A 21,369-nucleotide genomic window follows, 5' to 3' on the forward strand; every position below is an offset into this window, starting at 1 on the left:
ATGGCGGCGGCGGAGCCCGCGAGCTCGGGCCAGCAGGCGCCGCAGGGGCAGGGGCAGGGCCAGCGGCCGCCGCCGCAGCCCTCCCAGGCACAGTCCCCGCAGCCGCCGCCGCAGCAGCAGCAGCTCGGGGGCGCCGGGGGCGGCAGCAGCAGGCACGAGAAGAGCCTAGGGCTGCTCACCACCAAGTTCGTGTCGCTACTGCAGGAGGCCAAGGACGGCGTCCTGGATCTCAAAGCGGTGAGCTCGGGAGGCGGGGATGGAGGCGGACTTCGGGACCCGCTGCCCCCAGAGAAGCCCAGCCCCTCGGCGCGTGGGTCGGGCGGCGTGGTGTGGGTGCTCGCTGAGGGGACCGAGCCACCCGAGAGCCGGGGCCATGTGGCCAGCGCCAGGGCCCTGGACGCCGAGATGGGGGAGGGACGAGGGACCAGGATGGCCCCGACCGGCCGCGTAACCAGAGCGGCCCGGTGCCGCGCGGGGCTCCCGACAAAGAGCCCAGGACCTCGAGCGCGCCCTCGTGGCGTCTGTCTTCGGGCGCAGAGACCTGAGGGCGACCAAGTGTCTTCGTGGCTCCGCGTCCACCTGTGACAGAGGCTCAGGGGGTACCCGGGCGCTTTGCCCGGAGTCACCCTGGGGATTGATTTTACTGTTGGCAATTGATGGTTTTTATAGGCGATTCTAGTTAGAACCATGTTCCTATTGTTTAAAAGGAAAGAGAAAAGAAAAAAGAAAGAATCCGGTGTGCCACCTATTCCGGATAAAAGGGGGAAAAAAGTGAACTTCCTTCCAGGTCCCTCCGTCGATAAAATAATAATAGTAGTAAAAACTCTTAACCTTGTACAATTCCTTTCGTCATCCTGATGGTCAGGAGGGAATATTTGATTCTTGACTTAATTTGGCATCTGTTATGGACTTTTATATAAAAGTGAGATTTACCATCACCCGAAAAGGGGATATTTTATAACTTTCCCTCAAAGAGGTGGAATAGCTCAGTAAACTGTTTCAAGAGAACGTATGCTTTGTCCCTTACTAGAGTTCAGATTTTTCAAACAGCAACATGCATCGAAAGTTGTTCGGTCGTACACAATGATTTAACCGTTCAGGCAGGATTTGGAAGGATTCCACAGCCCTGAGGGAAAAAAAAAGAGAATGTGTGGTCTCGAATTAAAATTCAACCGGCGCACCAACGTTAAGTACGAACTAACTCTTTAAAAACTAAAAATACTAAAACTAACCTTTTGACTCCCTAAATCTGGTATTAGCTGGAGGATTGGTCCCAGCACCTCGGGGACTGCCTGGACCACCATACCTGGCTTAAGAGTGTCGCTGCATCCTCAAGGCTGTGCATAAAGCAGTGGAAGCGGATGTCCTGCAGTACTCCCTGGGTGTAGGGACTGAAGACTGACAGGGGCGACTCTGCTAGGGGGCTGCCTCCAGTGTAGCCCAGGAGGGAGGTCTGTCTTTGAATGCCCTCTCCTTTCCCTGGATGTAGAAGGTGTTCAGTAAGTGGCTGTTGAATTGAACCATCTGAATTGTTCTACTTCATTCAAATGAGGCATGCAGCACATATTTTTGCTTTTTGGGAAGTAGTTTTTACTATCTTTTTGAAATGTTACTCCAGGAATTTTTTCCCACCTTTGGAAATTCCTTATCCTCTTTTTTTCCCCACCACTCCTTCCTTCCCTCACTGCCTCCCTGAAAGTGCTTTAATTGCATATATAGTATTTAAATGGTAGTGAATTAAAACAGATTCTCTTTGAAGAATTTCACTGGAAATTATGAAGTCATCAGAGAGAGCCAGGGATGTTACACGGTCTTTTTTTTTTTTTTTTTTTTTTGTGACCAGTAAGGGGATCATAACCCTTAGCTTGGTGTCGCCCGCACCGCGCTCTCCCAAGTGAGCTAACCGGCCATCCCTATATAGGGATCTGAACCCGTGGCCTTGGTGTTATCAGCACCGCACTCTCCCAAGTGAGCCATGGGTCGGCCCTTAATGTTGTATCTTAGTGTTATATTTCTTCTTAATAATATACCTGAGGATATAGCTTAACAAAGCAAATCAAGTCTAATAAAGCTGATACAATTTTTTCCTTTTTTCTTTTTGTTTTGTTCTGGTATAATTTAACAATTAGGAGGCAATAGGAAAAAAATGGAAGTATTTGAGAAAATTTTAATTCATTATCTCCCCAGCCTCACCCTCACCCTCACCCTATAGTCTCATTTAAAATAGTGGAGGTGGGATAGTTATTATTTCTTTATTCCAGTGACGAAAAGTTATTATCATGGTCCTTTCAAGTTATGTGTTTTGCCAATTTATGTTGTTAATAGCTAACATTTACTGAGAGCTTACTGTATGCCTGGCATTTTACATATATTAACTGACTTTATCTTCTAAACAACAGTGGAAGTTTGGGCTCAATATCCCCATTTCACAGCTGAGGAAACTGTTAGGTTAAGTAGGCCAAAACAGATTAAGTAGCTTGCCCAGTGTCATATAGTAGAAAGTGAGAGCTAAGATTTGAAGCTAGACCATTTGTTATTATTTTCTGTGCTACACTGCCTTTCAGTAGACCTAAAAAAATAAACTTATTTAAGTTCTCATTTGTGTAAGGACATGGAATGTATCTTGGGAAGAAAAATGTATTATTATTCTTATTTTTCCACCTGTGGGAGAACAGAGGGAGGTACTGAGCTTCTGCATTGAAAATGAAGTTATTGATAGCAAATTCCATGTTGTTTCACAAATTAAACTAGGATTCTGTATTTCCACAGCTAAGAATTTGAAGAACTGTTAAAATAGTCATGACTAAGTGTTTATATGTTGTTTTGAAAATTCCTACTAATTTATAGCCTAGTTTCTATATTTTATTTGCCATTTTGTTACCACCTTGAACTTTTTAAATCATGGTCAAGATTGCTTCTCTCTTTTATCATAATTGTTTAAGTTACAAGTTACCTGCATGATATCTGGGTTAATGTAATAGGGTACTTGTGGTGTTTCTTTTCCCACAGGTCCCTGATGCATACACATTTATGATAAGCTGATTAAAACACACCCTAGAAAAAAGAAATAATTTGATTTAAGGCCTTAGTTTGTAACAGCAAGCAAATATCTGTAGGTAGAATTAGTCTAAGCAGAGATACATAGGTATAGGACAGCCAGTACTTTAATGCATGCTTCAGGACACTTTCACTCCTGGGTATATACCCAAAGAATTGAAAGCAGGGTCTCCAATAGATATTTGTACATCCATGTTCACAGCAGTTCGTAATGATTCATAATAGCCAAAACGTGTAAGCAACCCAATTGTCCAACAGTGGATGAACAAAATGTGGCATATACTTACAATGGAAGATTATTTAGCCTTAGGAAGCAGAACTACAATGTAGATCTACCACATGTTACGACATAGATGAATCTTCAGGACTTTGTGCTAAGTGAAAGAAGCCGTCACAAAAAGTTAAATACTGTATTATTCCATTTATGTGAGGTACCTAGAATAGTCTCATTCATAGAAACAGAAAGTAGAAGGGTGGTTGCATGAGGCTGGGGGAGAAAAGAATAGAAGTTGTTTAATGAGTGTTGCACACTGAATGTATCCCCCCAAAATTCATTATGTTGAAGTCCTAACCCTCAGTATCCCAGAATGTGACTGTACAGGTTGAGTATTCCTTATGCAAAATGCTTGGGACCAGAAGTGTTTTAGATTTGGGATTTTTTTAGATTTTGGAATATTTGCATATATAAGCATACTTCAAAAAGTTCATGGAAAGATTTGTATTATGGTTCAGTTTTATTTTCCCGTGAACTTTTTGAAGTACCCTTGTACATAATGAGGTATCTTGAGGATGGGACCCAAGTCTAAACGTGAAATTCATTTATGTTTCATATACGCCTTCTATATATAACCTGAAGGTAATTTTATACAATTGTTTTAATAATTTTGTTAGACCTTTACATGACTCAGGTGTGGAATTTTCCATTTTTGGCATCATGTTGGTGTTCAAAAAGTTTCAGATTTTGGAGCATTTCAGATTTCGGATTTTAGATTAGGGATGCTCAACCTGTATTTGGAGATAATGCCTTTTAAAAGATGATTAAGTTAAAATGGAGCCATCAGGGTGGGCCCTAATCCAGTCTGACTAGTGTCCTTATACAGAGGGGGAAATTTGGACACATGAAGAGACACCAGGGATGCTCGCACACACAGGAAAGACCATGTGGGGACACAGCAAGAAGATGACCATCTGTAAGCTAAGAAGAGAGGCATCAGAAGAAACCAAAGAAGCCAATACCTTGATCTTGGACTTCTGGTCTGCATAATTGTGAGACAATAAATGTCTGTTATTTAAGCCACCCAGTCCCAGTGGCACTTACTTCTGGAAGCCCTAGCAAACTAATACAATGGGTAGAGAGTTTCAGTTTTGCAAAATGAAGTGTTCTGGGGATTGGTTGCACAACAATGCTAATGTACTTCTGAACTGTATACTTAAAATGGTTTGATGTTAAATTTTATATTATGTGTATTTTACCACAATTTATACACCCATACACACACACACACACACACGCACACACGCATACACATATATGAAGGTACTTCAAAAAGTTCATGGAAAGGTATAATTGAAAGATAACACAAATCTTTCCATGAACTTTTTAAAGACCCCTCATATATATGTATATGATATATATATATATATATATTCTAGTAAGCTTATAATGGTATTTCATTGTTGTTATATATAACCCAGTCCCAGTCATTGTATATAACAATGAAATGTCACTATAAGCCTACTAGAATGGTGAAAATCCAAACACAGCACCACATGTTGACAGGGATGTGGAACAACAGGAACTCTCATTCATTACTGGTGGGGATGCAAAATGGTACAGCCACTTTGGAGTACCATTTGGCAGTTTCTTACAGAAACATTTGTACTTTTACCATATGACCCAGAAATCATGAAGGAGTTGAAAACTATGTCTGCATAAAAATCTGCACACTGATATTTTTTGCAGCTTTATTCATAATTGCTAAAACTTGGAAACAACCAAGATGTCCTTCAGTGAACGGGTAAACTGTGGTACAACCAGAAATACTCTTATCATTTAGTGCTAAAAAGAAATGAGCTATCAAGCCATGAACTGATATGGAGGAACCTTTAATGCAAATGACTAAGTGAGAAAAGCCAATCTGAAAAGGCTACATACTGTATGACTTAAACTATGTAAAGTTCTGGAAAAGGCAAAACTATCAGTGGTTGCCAGGAGTTAGAGGAGAGAGGGGATGAATAGACAGAGCATAGAGAATTTTTAGAGCAGTGAATACTATTTGGTATGGTACTACAATGGCGGATACATTTCATTATACATTTGTTAAAACTCATAGAATACATTGTTGGGGGGGGAGGGGGGGAGGGAGAAGGGAGGGAGGTCTTGGTGATGGGGAGCAATAATCAGCTACAATGTATATCGACAAAATAAAATTAAAAAAAAAAAAAGAAATGTAATCGATAATAGCCATATGTGAGTAGAGTTAATAATTTTGCAGTAATGACAGACATTGAACTAAAAATAATAGCTAAAAAAAAAAAAAAAAAAAAAAAAAACTCATAGAATGTACAATAGCAAGAATGAACCCTAATGTTAACTATGGATTTTGGGTGATGATGTGTCAGTGTAGGTTCATTGATTGTATATGTCCTACTCTGATGCAGAATGTTGATAGTGGAGGAGGTTATGCATGTGTGGGGACAAGGGGTATAAGAGAACATTCTGTACTTTTTAGTCAATTTTGCTGTGAACCTGAAAAGTACTGTAAAATATAAAGCCTATTAAAAATGCATATAGAAAGCTAATCTAGAAACATCTATTACAGTGTCTAATTATTAAACATCTGTTACATGCAAGATGCTTGGCCAAATGGAGAATAAAATTCTCAGGAGACTACAGCTCTATAATGCTAATAAATATGATTACTAATAGTTAATACTAAATGACTGGCACTATGCCAGGTGCTTTCATTGTGTTAGCTCACTGAATCCTCATAACAAAACTATGAAGGAGAAATTACTATTCACATGTCTTTGTATAATATATTTTCATTATTTAAATTTGCATTCCTTTTCTTATTCCTTTATTAACTTATTAAAAGTTTGAAAACTTCTTCAAGTATGTTAATTTTTTTTCTTGTTTGTTAATTCTATCTTTTGTCCATGTTTTAATTTGTGGTCTTTATCATTTATTTTATGTGCTTTAATTATTGAGATAGTCAGATCTAAATCTTTTTCTTTTTCTTTCTTCTATAGATTTGACATTTATAAGTCCCAGTGAAGGAAATTTTTGACATTTTGCTGTTTATACATTTGTGTGTGTGTGTGTGTGTGTGTTGTGTGTTTGAGACAAAGATGCCCCAGTAATTTGGCAGTGGGGGGGGGTGTTAATCAGTCATCAGAATAGACAGTTAGTTACGAAGGCAGCTAACATGAAAGTTGGGTTTAACTTGAATCATAGTTTACATTCACTGTAATCCCTTTGAGGTTTTTAGATTGTTTTAAAATCGATGTCTGACTGGTATGTTCTTGAATATCGTAAGTCCAGGTATCCTGTAGCCATTATTTGTTCTTTAGGTAATAAGATTTTGAACACAGCTGAGTTTTTTTTTTTTTTTAAAAGATGACCGGTAAGGGGGATCTTAACCCTTGACTTGTTGTCAGCACCACGCTCACCCAATGAGCCAACAAGCCATCCCTATATGGGATCCGAACCCATGGCCTCGGTATTATCAGCACAACACTCTCCCAAGTGAGCCACAGGCCGGCCCCACAGCTGAGTTTTCTGAGTAGCTGAGGATTTGTCTCTATTAATATTTCTTATTTTAAAAAAAAAAAAAATCTAGCCATTTTGGTTTGAAAATTTTCTAAAATGCATTGCACATATCTTTGTCTTCTTAAATTGAAAATGTTGTACGTGATTTTACTTTTTTGTAATTCATGATAATCATGGTGAATGTTGTTTTTTGTATTCTTTGGAAGCGATAGCCACAAAACTTTTTGAAGTATGTTGGATATTCTTCATGTTCAGTGGCCTCAACTTTGTGAGCTTTTTTTTTTTCGTCCTTCTTACAGTTTTTCTCTTGTCCCTTGATTGCTGCCCAGGTACCTCACTAATGTCTCATAAGATACTTCTAGTTCTTCTGTGGACTTTGAAATTAAATAGCTCCAATGGTTAAAAATTATATAAAAGTAGGAGTAAATAGGTTCCAAATGGGGTGAACTCTTTGATTAGGAAAATACACCTTTTTATATCTATTTTTGTTCTTTGGAAGCCTTTTTTCCTCCTTCTTTGTGCTTCACCATGTTCTGAATTGTTAAAGTTAGTGAGTTACACTAGATACATAGATAAGAGGTGCTCCATAACATCCTGTGGTCTACCTTTCACAGAATGATATTTCCTTATTAAATTAGGTGAGAAATTGGATCAAAAATAGTGATAATAGATAACACGAGTGTAATGCTTACCATGTGTCAGGCACTCTTCTATTTCAGATGTTATTCTCATTGAATCCTCACAGCAATATCTTATCATCTGTATTACAGATGAAGAAACTGAGGCATAGAGAGGCTAAGTAACTTGCCCAGGGCCATACAGCTAGAAAGTGGGGCCCATCCAGAGCCCCTGTTCTTAACCTTTATGTTGTACTGCTGGCAAGATGATATAAAATGTGCAGGTACAAGTCCCAGTGGTAGAATAGCAGGTGCATACTTAATCTCTCTCCTGTTTTAGAAAGTTAATATTTAGGAGAAGAGAATTTTTGAAGTATGCAATTGAAGACATAGGCAAATAATCTCTAGATCTTGCAATTTAGATTCCAGAGGTTCACAATTTTCCAAGTTAAATAGACACCTTACCAAATATCTTCTTTTTTCTTGTGAGTGATCTTTGGTGACAAAGACAATAAAAATGAAGTTCCTTTTTAAAAGCTTACGCAAAAATTTTTTTTTTAATGAAAAGTGTAAAAAATTTAAAGCTTATGCTTTTCAAAAATACTGAGTACGGTAGCAGTTAGTTTGGGGTAGCAAAACCACTGATGATTTTTTAGGAGAAATTCCTTTATGGCAGGATATTGATTAGGAATTGAAACACTTAGTGCTGCTTCTGGAGGGAGCCCTTTGTGTTCTTAAAGTAATTTTTTTATTCTTTGGTATTTAATTTCCTTATTGATTTAATGGCCTCTGCAGACACATAGAACACACATGGTGGCCTCCTCCAGGAATTCTTTCCTTTTTGCCCTCACCTTGAGTAATCACTCTTTTTCCACCTCTTGTAACACAGTATCTCTACTTTATGGGACTGTTTCATTTTCTTACTGTTTATTATTTTTGAATAAAGAAATGTGTGGAAGTTAAGATCTTTCTGCTTTTTCAGACCATTTTATTCATGCTATATGAATCCTTCTGTGGACCAGTGGTACTTGAGTTGATTTTTCAGTGCAATTATATAATTGAGAACTTTTGGCTGTGCACCAAATTTAAAGTCTTTTAAAATTATATAAGCCCATTTACAAATATTTCACCACAAATGTATGTTATGAGTATATAATTAATGCCTATTCCACCTTGATTACTCATTAGCTTTCTGAGTCTGTTTCCTATAAAACAGGGAGCTGTTGTGAGCATTAAATTAGATAGCATCTGTGTAAGATCCTGTTACACAATTATCCTACAACTGGCTTATAAAAGATTGCTCTTAATTGTGGATTGAAATCAAACATTCTTCATATTAATTTTCTTTAATGGTGTTTGAAATTAGGTAAAAATCAGTCCAAACCTTATCATGGAGTAGATCAACATAAAATACCATGTGGCACCTTCAAAAGTGAGTTTACTCATTTTTGTTTTTGTTTTGTTTTTTAATTCTCATTAAAAGATTTTATAGGCAGTCCTGGTGCATCACTTGGTGTCTGTCCATCTTATTTTCAAGTGGAACTAATTGCTTTGATATAGTGCTTTGTTGCACATATTTGGTTTTTGGATTCTGGTCCTCTTTCCTGTGATGTTAATTTCTGAAGCACAGTAGCTAAAACATTGAGCGCACATGTACTGATTGTTGTGATCCTGGAAGAGAGTAAAGCACCTGCTTTACAGGAGAACCTGAAAGACAGTATGTTGCCTATAGTTATTGTTTGGATGTTCGCCTTTTTGAATGCAGCATTATGCTCCATCAGAAGAACATCCCTGAGCAAATGAGCCACAACTAATTGTAACTCAAAGCTGCCACATAATCTCTCTCCCTGTCCAGAGTTAACACTGGGTCTTAGTGGACTCATTTGTTCAAGTGAAGGGGTGTGGCCACATGATTATTAAATCTCTTTTTTAACACTTATATACTATTGATCTCACCTGTCCTGGTTTGTCTTGCCCACCTCTTAAAAACATCACAAGCTTTAATTTTGTTCCACCTATAGACATTGCCTTGTTCACCATTAGTGACACATCATATTTTTAGAGAGGGATTTAATATTTGGAGGGGAGATCTGTTTCTTTCAAAGGATTATTTTTGTTCATTTGTTTATTTTTCCTGTAAACTGAGTTGGTGTGATACAATTAGATGCTTCCTTTATGGCTACACAGGTCAAATCCTGTTGTAGTAAATGCACCCTTTTTGAGTAAATTTGATGCATGCATGTGTGAATTTATTCAACAGCTACAGTGGCAAGCATGGGAAGAGAATGGACACTCACTTTGTTCTCTGCCTGCCCTTTGTCTATACCCGGGGAGTTCTCCAGGGCTGGAGAAAAATGCACAATGATGGTGATGGGTCTCATTTTAACTTCCTGACCACTAACTTCACAAGTACTGTCCAGCATTCCTTCTGCACTACCTACTCTCTTGTTGTCTTATGTGAGTATTTCACACAATCTTCTCCCTTCTCAACCATTAATCATCTCCTCCCTCTCCCCCACCACCCCAGTGCTGATGAAGAAATAAAAAGCAGTCAGAGGGAAATATCTAACCTCTTTCCCTGCCTTGTCTACTAAATTACCTATATCTGTACCCAAATACCCTTCTGGACTTCTCTTATTAATATGTCTTGCTATTCTCTAAGGCTAGCCCCCCAGCTGGTCTGATTGGCATCTCACGTCCCCACCCGCTGTGCTTACCTACAGTCATCTCTTTAGTGATTGTCCCTTTGCCCTTCTGCATCATTAATTATCCCTCTCCCCCTTTACCACATCATTCCTATCAGTTTACTCAAATGCTGAAATAGTTCCCATCTGTAAAAGAAAAGAGAAAGGAAGAAAAAACATTTCCCAGAGACCACACAATTCTCTACAGATATTGCCCCATTTCTCTGTTCCTCCTTGCTGCAGAACTCTTCAAAAGAGTTGTCTACTCTAGCTTTCCTTCCACTCTTTCTTGAAATGTCTTCATTAAGGCTTTTGGCCCCACCACTCTGCCAAGCCAGCTCTGATCAAGGTCACCAGTGATCTTTCCAAAGGTAAGTCCACTGATGGTTCTTGGTGATTTGCCCTCATGGCAGTACTTGACATGCTCACTCTTTCTTACGCTCTCCTCTTTGCATTCCAAGACCGCATTCTTCCTGCTTCTCCTCTTCAATGGCAGGTTGCCCCCATTTCCCAGGCCTTACACATTGGACTGCCCCAGAGTCAGTCCTTGAGCTCCTTCTTTCTGTGTTCACCTCTTGGGTGAACCTGGTAGATTCCATCTTGCAGCCTAAAAGGCCTATTCACTGATGACTACTGAATTCATATCTTTACTTTGGACCTCTCCCCTGGGGCATACACTCACATGTCCAATTGATTTCCCTCCTTGGATGTCAGAACGTCCAAGGTGAAGTTCTTGATTTCTAGTACCCCAAACCTGTTTCTCTTGTAGTATTCCTCATCTGTAATTTCTCAAATAAAAGACTGTGGAGTCATCCTCTACTCCTCTCTCTCAGAGAAGGTATAGCTGTTTGCTATACCTTCCTAATATATCGAGAATCTCACCATTTCTCACCACCTCCACAGCCACTTCCTCCATCCAAACAGGGACTTTGTTCTGTCACTACTGTATCCTTAAGACCCAGAACCTTAAGTCCCTGTAACATCGTAGGTGTTAAATGAATGAATGAAGGTGGTGGTGGTGGTGGGGATTCATGGTGTGATTCTGTTAAGTGTGCAAGTCTTAAATTATTTAATAAAGCTTTTTAAGAATTCACCCACAACTTTTTTTTTTTTTTTTGTCTTTTTCGTGACCGGTACTCAGCCAGTGAGCGCACCGGCCATTCCTATATAGGATCCAAACCCGCAGTGGGAGCGTCGCTGCGCTCCCAGCGCCGCACTCTCCCGAGTGCGCCACGGGGTCGGCCCACACCCACAACTTTTTAAAACACTGTATTAAACAAGGTAGGTCTGTATACACCCACACTCTAAATCTTATCCATGATCCCATTTCAACCTGTACTTGAGGATGAGGTTGTTACTAGCCAACATTTAAGTATTAATTGTGCAACAGACATTGTGCTAAGATTACCCAGTTTAATCCCCGTAATACCCCCATTCAATATATGTTGTTATACCATTTTACACAAAAGGAAATGCGGCTTAATGAGCTTCAGAGACAGCTGCTGGCCGGTTAGCTCAGTTGGTTAGAGCACAGTGTTATAACACCAAGGTCAAGAGTTTGGACCTGTACTGGCACAAAAAAGAAAAAAGAGAGAGACCAGCCAATGATAGGAAGTGGCAGCGCCAGGACTGGATCTCCATGGGTCTAACTCCAGAACCTAACTCCTGAAGAATGATGTGATGGCTAAAATAAAAGCCTCCTGGAGACCCTTTTAAGTGATATGATCTGTACTTGTTGGTCATTTATGTGTTTATAAACTTAAATAGAAAAGTATTTAAGAAATAATGTTTCGTTTTGGAAACCAAGGGTTAAATGTTGTGACTGTTAAGCGGTAATAAATATAAACGAGATACTTGTTTAAAATTTTGAGCTAAAAGTTAAATCTCATGGCAGTTTGCCTGATGACCTAGAATAACTCTTGTGGTCTGGTTTATACAAACACATCTAATACCAGCACCGGTGAGCTGTTGCTATGGTTGTGAATGCTTTTGCGTCTGAGTACATAGATTCTGATAACACAGAGCTGCGGCTTGGAGTGTCCTGGGTTACTTCTGGAAGGCCTTTCAGAGGAAAGTGAAAGATGACTCCTCAACTTCACATTTTTGCAGCTAACTTTGCAGTAGTCTATTTCTGTTCAGAAAAACAGCCTCAAACTCGAGAACAGAAATTTTCCGAAGATATATAAAACAGGAGAGAATTGCTAAGTACAAGGGAAGAAGATATCATTGAAACTGTGCCTAGTCCCACTCTTTAACTTTCTGGTGCTCTAGAAGAAATGGTGCCAAGTCAGAGCTGGGGAGTCAAAAGAGCCCCACTTTCCAGTTCTTCCTTCTCTCTACGACATCCTACTTACTCTCCTGGTCCACTGAGGCATGAATCCCCTTCCTGAAGAAGACCTGAATGATTGGACAGTAGTAACCTGGAATTTTTGGTAACACAAGAAAATGGTTTGAGAGAAGCGACATTTCACTTAAGATTCCAAATGTCCATGAAGTAAGCAGTAGCTGTCAGTGGCTCTTGCTTCTTGTGGAAGGCAGATCCAGATTGCAAACAATATGCTGTGCTGGGTTTTTGTAGGAGCTGCTTTTTCACAGAATTAAGAAAGTAGCGATGCCCTGGGAGAGCTGGTGACCAATGATGTAAAGCTAAATCCTGTTCATTTATTTAGATAATGTGCTGAAAATTATCAGTGGGGACATACATGTGTGTGTGTGTGTGTTTTCTCATTACTACTATAGATCTTAAAATATGGCTCCACATTCAAGATAGGCTGTCCTCTGATCCACTCATCTGTATGGTAACATCTTCCTTGAGGTTTTCTTTGTTCTATTGGCAAACAAATGTCAGAAATATGAGTGGTAACTAATTAAAGGAACTTTACAGTGTTCTTGAATTCATTCATAACATGATAGTGTGTCATATTTTTGTTGATCTTATCTAATGTGAATGAAACTACCAAGATTTTGGGTGATAGTTGCTGGTACAACAACCTTGTGGTATAGATTTTGATTTCTTGTTGATTTTATGCTTTGTGTTGGGATGGCATGATTTATTTCTCTGTTTTCACTGTGAGTTTAAAAAATGCAGATAGTTATTTTAAAGTATAACAAGTGTGTGAATAATTCAGAATCCACCCCCCAAGTGTCTTAATTATCCCCAAAATTGCTGAGATATAATTTTTCAAGGTTTTGAAAAGCAAGTAAGGCTGTCCTTAGACAAGATTGTTTATGAACAGAGAAATAAGATGGGAAGTGACATGGCTAGACAATTAGTAGCTCCTCCTCAGGATTAATCCATAAGGTGACATGAAGTATTCTTATTGTGTTCTTTAATTTTTGTGGGCTTTGTGTCATGACCTTAATTTTTTTTTCCATTCCAACATCTGCTAGCTTTTAAATGGAATACTTTCTTTGGCATTTGCAACGTTGGGAGATGCTTTGAACATACCAAGCTATTGTTCCCAAGCAACTGACTGGGTCAAATTTGGGATTGGACTTTCACGCTATGAACTTAATAACCAACCCTTTTTGGCTTTAAAATATGAATTGCTCTTTATTTCATTGTTCTTTTTGTTTGTTTGTTTTTCCTAAACAGGCTGCAGATACTTTGGCTGTAAGGCAAAAAAGAAGAATTTATGATATCACCAATGTCTTAGAAGGAATTGACCTGATTGAAAAAAAGTCAAAAAATAGTATCCAATGGAAGTAAGTTATAAACCAGCACTCTATTCTAAAACCTTTACTTTTCTTTCCAATGTCTGTAAAATCTGACCTTTCTAACATTTCTCTCTCCTGAATCCTCTATCTCAGCCCTCTAGTCACGTCAGCCCCTCATGTTCCCCTGGACACACCTCTCTGGACCTCTGATTATGCCATTTCTCGTTGGGATGTTCCTTTGTTCTCTCTGCTGTTTAATTTACACTCTTAAAAAGTTCAAATCTTATTTTCTCCCTTATTCTGCTCACTAGCATACCCTGCATACTGCTTTGTTGTTAATCCCTCTCTGCCTAAATCTTTATCTACCCAACTAATAGAAACTCCTTGAAAACAGGAACTGTGTCTTATACATAAGAATATGTACCTTGTAAATAATTAATTGAATGCATGTTGTCGTTTATTAACTGTTGCCTGATTGTATATTTGACTGTAACAAGGAAATATTTTCTGTTTTTCAATGTATCCCCTTTGGCTTTAGTGTTTTGGTTTTTTAAGCCAAAATTCCACCAAAATACTGAAAGATTGTAATTTATTTAACCAGCAACTCAGTCTACATCATAAGACTGCTAGGTGTGACTGTTTAGTTTGGGCATCCATTTGGTACTTAAGTCACCAGCTGGACCTTCCAGATGACAAAAAACACTTTAGGGCAGATTGAGAATTTTTGTAAGGGTGTTCTTGTCAGTAAATTTTCTAAGCATACATATTTGGAAGTATGGCACTTAAATTTTCTAAGGATTTTAATGCTTGATTTTTAGAATAGTGTAAAGATTTTTGTCTGGAATATATTATTAAATGTCAGTTTTATTACTACAAAAATTAAGTGGTGTTAACCTATGTCTGATACCGAGGGTATTAATTCTTACGTTTTTAAGAGGTGTAGGTGCTGGCTGTAATACTAAAGAAGTTGTAGATAGATTAAGATACCTTAAAGCTGAAATTGAAGATCTAGAACTGAAGGAAAAAGAACTTGATCAACAGAAGTTGTGGCTACAGCAAAGCATCAAAAATGTGATGGACGACTCCATTAATAATAGATATCCTTTTAAATAAGTTATATGTAGAACTGTAGAATATGTGTGTATATAATATATTCTTCCCATCTGAAGGTCAGTTACTTTATTTTAGTGTTTTTAGAGTTAAGTTTTGTTAAGTGAATATAACATTTTAATATTATAATATTCCTCTAATTTATACTATATATTTAAATAATTTTACCTTTTTAAGTTATATAGCACATCCCATTAACATTACTTCTGTGTTTCAAAAGATTAACTACTTTTGGTCTACCCATCACTAGGCTGCAGTATGCTAGCCAAAGTGTGCCTAGAGGGGTCTGTGAATATTAGAAGCCATTGTTATATGCATAGTTATTTTTAAAGAATTAAGTTCAATGTTCTGAAGTGGCAAAAATTCAGCAATTCTCAAGGTTTTGAAAAATTAATTTTGGTTTGAAGATGAGATATCATGGGCCCACAATTAATCTATGATACTTTCTGCCTAATATTAACTCAAACATAGTTCCTTTGGGGGGGTCCAAGGGTTGTGCTTCTGTCATACTGTATTGGTGGTGGGGGGGGGGGAACATTAGTGATAAATATACTCCATGTGTTTCCTACAAACCACTGTCTTCTCTTAGCTACCTGTGATTCTCTTGGTTTGTGAATTTTCCTGTACTCTTAGGGAGACTTTAACCACATTTTTATCTTGTACCACCTCTCATGAAATTTTGACTAATGTATACAATATATTTTTCACATTGTCTTGTATTTGGTGAACAAGTCCATGATCTCATTTGTTATTTCCTTTCGATGGATCAGAGCTCTGTCACAGTTTGACAGCAATGAGGGTTTTCAAGCTGTGCCCTGTGGAAACCCAGGATTCAAAAACCATTGAACTAGTTGATCTTAGACTTTGCTGCTTTATAAGTTTCCGGTCATTCCCAATTTTCTCAACCATAACTATTTTAGATAGATAGGTAGACAGATATAGATAGATATATTTATATAGATATAGATATATTTTATGTATGTTATGATATTTTGACATCTTAAAAATTTTTTCTGGCTGGGAAGACAGCCCCTCCTGGAGTTAGCCAATTCTTAGAGATAGCAAGGGCTCAGATGGGAGCATGCCTTTGATATACAAAGTAACCAGTCCAGAGCCACACCTCCTCTTTCAACCTTTTCACCCCAGGAGGCAATATTCCTCTGCCTAAATCATTCTAGGGCCAGGTACCAGACAAATTGGGTCTACCTCGACAGTTTAGAGCCAATCCTAAACTGTTTACCGAACTCTGCCTTAACTTTCCCATGGAAACCCCAATAAAGCTTCTGGCCTGATGCTTTCCCCTTGCTGTCTTCTGCCTCTTGACCACCCTGGTGTCTTTCCCAGGTGGCCCTGTGTGCCTGCCATGCCTCTTGTCTCTAGGACCTGTAAGTATAATAAACTTTGTTTTCCTGAGCCTCTCCTCTGTCTCTTGTGGTGGTACCTGACAGACCATCTCATAAAAGAACACAACCCAATGATCCATGTGAAAGCATATATGGTTGCTCTCCACTCCTGCTGGTGCCTCCTTTTTCCCATCTATCCCCTTCCCCCAGAAGCCCCTGCCTCCATGAAGAATGTGCACTGTTTTCCATCTCTCTCCCGAGGGTCCTCAGATGTCACAGAAAACCAGCATGGCTTCTTCTCAGCAAGCATAAGAACTCCTCTTATGGTCTTTTATTGATTGTTTTTGCCTTTCCACACTAAAGACTTCTGTTCTTTTTTATCTGACCATGTGTGGCAGCCTCTTCATGAATTTGGTCATTTAGTTATTTTGACCTTCAGATTTATTACTTTAATTTAAATGCCTGGGCTTTTATGGGAGTGTAAGTGTTGTTCCTTAACTGTTACGACAGTACATTTTCCTATGTAACTCATGAAGACATCTGTAATTGCTTTAATGGTAAGTACTGTTAAATATTTTTCTTACATTCCTCCTATGTTCAACCTATTTAGTATTAGAGGGATTCAGAATTTCCCATGTAATCTCTAATAATGTCTGAGTCATTATTTTCAGGAGTTGTAGACATTTTGTTTCCCTCTACAGTGCTGTGTATTGGTAGACTGCTTTTATTTCTGTTTTTATGACAATAACTGCTGTTGACAGCTTTCACTTCATTAACTCCATTGGTAGGTATAACTCATGTGTGGGAGGAGAAGGGGCAGGGGGCAGAGGGGAAGATGAATCAGAGTGGGGCTAAGCAACAATTTCAAAGTCACAGAATCAGAGACCAAACTTGAACTAGAACACTGTTTCATCAGCACTGTTCATGGAATTATATGCAGCAAGTGTACTGGTCACAAATGGAACCCAAAGAAAGCATGAGGAAGAGTAAGGCGAATCCATTTTATAACCAGAAAAATTATTCCTAATCCTATCCCATCCCTCATCCACATGTTTTCCCTTGAAATGACAATACGATGTATGAATAACTAAAATGGGGTGGTGGGGGGCATATGTTCCCATAACTCAAGTAAAATGAAATTCTGCATACACATTTATATTTATGTATGTTCTATTAAAAGGGACAGCCTTATGCATTATCCACACAGAAAAAAAGAATTCTGCCAAATGTCTTCTCAAGTGGAATCTGACTTTCCATGTAAGACTGTGTTGGAAATATGTGTGGGCTTATTGCTGTATACTGCCACCATATTTCCTGTGCTTTCTAAGAAAGTTTCAGGAGAGTTTGCTACTCAACATAGATCTGTAGAATTTGGCTTCAAAAATAAATTCACTTAAGCTCAAGATTTCACTGTATCATACCTAATCTTTAATATCCTCAGTCATTTAAGTAGTTTAAATATTTCAAGTAAACAGTATTATTTAATTGAGGCTAAAAGGTTTTAAGAATCTCAGACTTTATGGGAGACTGAGTAAAAGTAAAATTAACTTGAGCTGAATTTGTTAATGAGAATAATAGAGCTAACACTGAGCATTACCCTTTTCTAAGAGCTACTAATAAATGTGTTATCTCAGTAAATTCTCAAATCAAACCGGTGCTGTAGGTTTTATGTCCCCTGTTTTATAGAATTAAAAACCAAAGCCCAGAGTCACCTAGCCGGGGATTTAAATCTAGCATTCTGAATCCAGAGCCCATACTCTTGCCACTGTATTCCATAGCAATAGTATTTTCTACAATTTTTAATATTTATTTTTTTGACCAGGTGATACTCTTTTGGCCATTCAGGCACCTTCTGGTACACAGCTGGAGGTACCTATTCCAGAAATGGTACGTAGGATAACTTTTATGTTAATAGGAAAAATGGCTCTACTGTCTCAAGAGGGACAAATGTGTTTTCTTTAGCTGAAGATGAGCTAATAGTATGTAAACAATTTTAGTTACTGCTTTCAAATTTTATATCTGAAAGTACTGATATCTGAATTTGGATATTTTCAGTACTTTGGTAAAATTATAGAAATGACTGAATGAATCATGTAACATTTCCATTATATATATTTTTTAATTTGATTTTATTTGAGCTAGAGGGTATCAAGGAATGAGTGATGATATGGTCAGTAACAAAAAAAAATCAGTTAAAATGACCACATGTATAACTGATATGAAAATCCCGATTGAGGGAAAAGTTTAATTTAAATATCAACAATTGATTGCTTTAAATTAGGTTTTTTAGAAGAATTTTTCTGGCTTACTGAGTTAAAGACATTGACTCTATGCTATATGTTTCATGATTTTAGTTTTCAGATTCAGATTTTCTAGAACAAACTAATTTGAAAGCTATAACAATCAAAAAATGAAGAATGTTATATTATCTGTCTCCTTCCCCACCTATTCTAGAAGTTTGTATTTAGGCATTTATATTTGTGGATTCTGAAGCCTCAGGACAAATTGCTTTTTTGAATTGGAGTGATTTTATATTTATTTCTCTGCAGGAAAAATCAGTTGTCTTTGTGTTTGCAGAATGGAGGGTAAAAAAGTTTTGAATTGTGAAATACTTGTAAATTAAGACTGCATGTTGAGATGACCACATCCATGGTGGCCAACTCCAGGGGATGGAGTTCGTGTATACAGAGAATGCTTGGAGCACTGCTGAGCACTGACATGTATAATTACACACAGTAAAGCAGGTGGTTGCCAGAATCCTACAACTGAGCGTAGAGTGGTTTAGAGCCCTCCACATCCCATTCTTTTTTTTTTTTTTTTTTGTCTTTTTCGTGACCGGCACTCAGCCAGTGAGTGCACCGGCCAGTCCTATACAGGATCCGAACCCGCGGCGGGAGCGTCGCTGCGCTCCCAGCGCCGCACTCTCCCGAGTGCGCCACAGGCTCGGCCCCACATCCCATTCTAACCTTTGGTCTTTACTGTTGTGTTTTGACTTAATGACTTAATTTTGCTGTGTGAATTTAGTTAGTCACCAAAAGCTTTGCCTGTTTTATTTTTAATGTTTTAATACTTATTCATTTGTTTATACCCAATAACTTCAAAGGGTCAGAATGGACAAAAGAAATACCAGATCAACCTAAAGAGTCACTCAGGACCTATCCACGTGCTGCTTATAAATAAAGAGTCCAGTTCGTCTAAGCCCGTGGTTTTTCCTGTTCCCCCACCTGATGACCTCACACAACCTTCCTCTCAGTCCTCGACTCCAGTGACTCCACAGAAATCCAGCACAGCAACTCAGAATTTGCCTGAACAGCATGTCTCTGAAAGAAACCAGAGTCTTCAGCAGACACTGGCTACAGACATATCTTCAGGTGGGTTCACAGTCTTTGTTTTATAAATTAGAGAGGGGAACATATGAATACACTATTAAACAAGTTGGAGCGCTTTTCTGAACTTGTTAGTTGTGATGTTATTCTGTTACCTATTACAGGAGGGAAAATAAGAAGCTTAATTTAATCAACAAATATTTAGTGTCTGCTTTGTGCCCAGCACTGGGATAGGTGTTATGAGGAAAATTTAAAAACAGATTCTGTCTTTATGGGCCAAGGTTTCTGTTTTCTTTAGGATTCCATTTTTGGGGTTAAGTCAAAATGGTTACTTTTTTTCTCCCTGTAAAACTATTTACTTATGCCAGCTTTTATCTGAAGTTTGCTCAAAATTTTGGGGGAGGCGGGGATGGGTACGGTTAGCCAGTACAGGGATCAAACAAACCCTGGACCTTGGTGTTATCGGTACCATACTCTAACAGCTGAGCTAACCAGCCAGCCCTACTTTGTATGGTTCTTTTATCTTTTAGTAACTCTAGGATAAATTATTGAAATGTATTCTTACTACTTGTAGTGACCACAACTCCTAAATTCATAAAAATTTCTTTGGCACCCAGTCTTTTCCCCTGGTTACATGGCTAGGTACTTAGTAACTCCTTTCTGATTCCAAATAAAGGAAGTATGGTATGTAGTTTCTCAGTGACTGCTGAATAAATGAATTAGTTGTGCCAATATAGATGTCATGTTGCAGATAATTAAAAACTATATTGTACATAATCCAAATTGTTTACTTTTACCTATGGGCTGTGTCTCATTGCTACTGTTCTGGGAGTTTACAACAGTTAAAAGTGAAGCAAAAGAGGGGGCATGTGGGTTACTCATTGGTTACAGCATGGTGTCAGAACACAAAGGTCAAGGATTTGGATCCCTGTACCGGCCAGCTGCCCCAAAAGAAGTGAAGCAAAAAGATCTAAATGGAAATGGAATGTTTCTTAGCTTCTTGTTGCCCATATCCTTCCCTCCTTTCCTTCCCTTATAAGTATTTCTATACTATAGGCTACAAGGATGCACAATAAAAGATGTTAGTCCTTTAAAAGCATATAATCTAATTATAATCTAATTGGGATGAATAAAGCAGGCAAGCTTTACATGGTTTGGCATAGATACAATTAGTACATTGGCATCGGCAAAGCATTAATAATAAGAGAATTAAGTATTTAGTTTCTGCATATGGTTTCATATTTGGAAACAGTAAGGAAAGTAATTTTGGGCCAGATTAGAGGGGGCCTTAAATATCAGACTAATGAGTTAGGACTTTAGCCTATAAGCTAGTGAAGCTTTGTGACCAAGGAAGTAACATAATTGGAGCTGTACAGTGGTAAGTACAGGAGTAACATGATTTAGGAAAAAGATGCTTTTGACCCTGGGAAGCAGAAGAGATGAGAGGCTATGGAGATTATAGATTAGATATTTCTGGTTATGCAACCATGAGAGAATATCAAGGCTAAAACAGAGGGATGATGGTGGGATTAGAAAGAGAAATAATGAAAAGATTTGAGAATATTGTCTAGGCAAAGTAAATAACATTTGATATGTGAGATCTGGAGATAAAGTTAACAGGAAGAATGGAAAGTGATGTTTAATTTTTAAGGTTGGGTGACTGGGAGGATTACATTACCACTGACTCTAAAACTGAGTTAGTTTTGGGAAAATCATGAGGAGTCTTTTGATCCACATCTTGAGTTTGGAAGTTTAAAAGTAATGCTAAACACAGATTAAATGCTTGTGAAAATGATTTTTACA

The 21,369-nt window shown here is 38.3% G+C and overlaps 1 protein-coding gene across 2 annotated transcripts in view; it reads left to right on the top strand.

The window, feature by feature from the left end:
* E2F5 (E2F transcription factor 5) overlaps positions 1-21,369 on the top strand; it is a 22,931-nt gene continuing 1,562 nt past the window's right edge. For both annotated transcript variants that reach the window (XM_063079763.1, XM_063079764.1), the window contains exons 1-6: positions 1-237; positions 13,726-13,835; positions 14,723-14,884; positions 16,754-16,797; positions 18,063-18,127; positions 19,344-19,611. In XM_063079763.1, the coding sequence (XP_062935833.1) occupies positions 1-237; positions 13,726-13,835; positions 14,723-14,884; positions 16,754-16,797; positions 18,063-18,127; positions 19,344-19,611 (886 nt within the window). The remainder of the gene's footprint in view (positions 238-13,725; positions 13,836-14,722; positions 14,885-16,753; positions 16,798-18,062; positions 18,128-19,343; positions 19,612-21,369) is intronic.

Source organism: Cynocephalus volans, chromosome 15, assembly GCF_027409185.1.
Source record: "Cynocephalus volans isolate mCynVol1 chromosome 15, mCynVol1.pri, whole genome shotgun sequence".
In the NCBI taxonomy this organism is placed as follows: domain Eukaryota; kingdom Metazoa; phylum Chordata; class Mammalia; order Dermoptera; family Cynocephalidae; genus Cynocephalus; species Cynocephalus volans.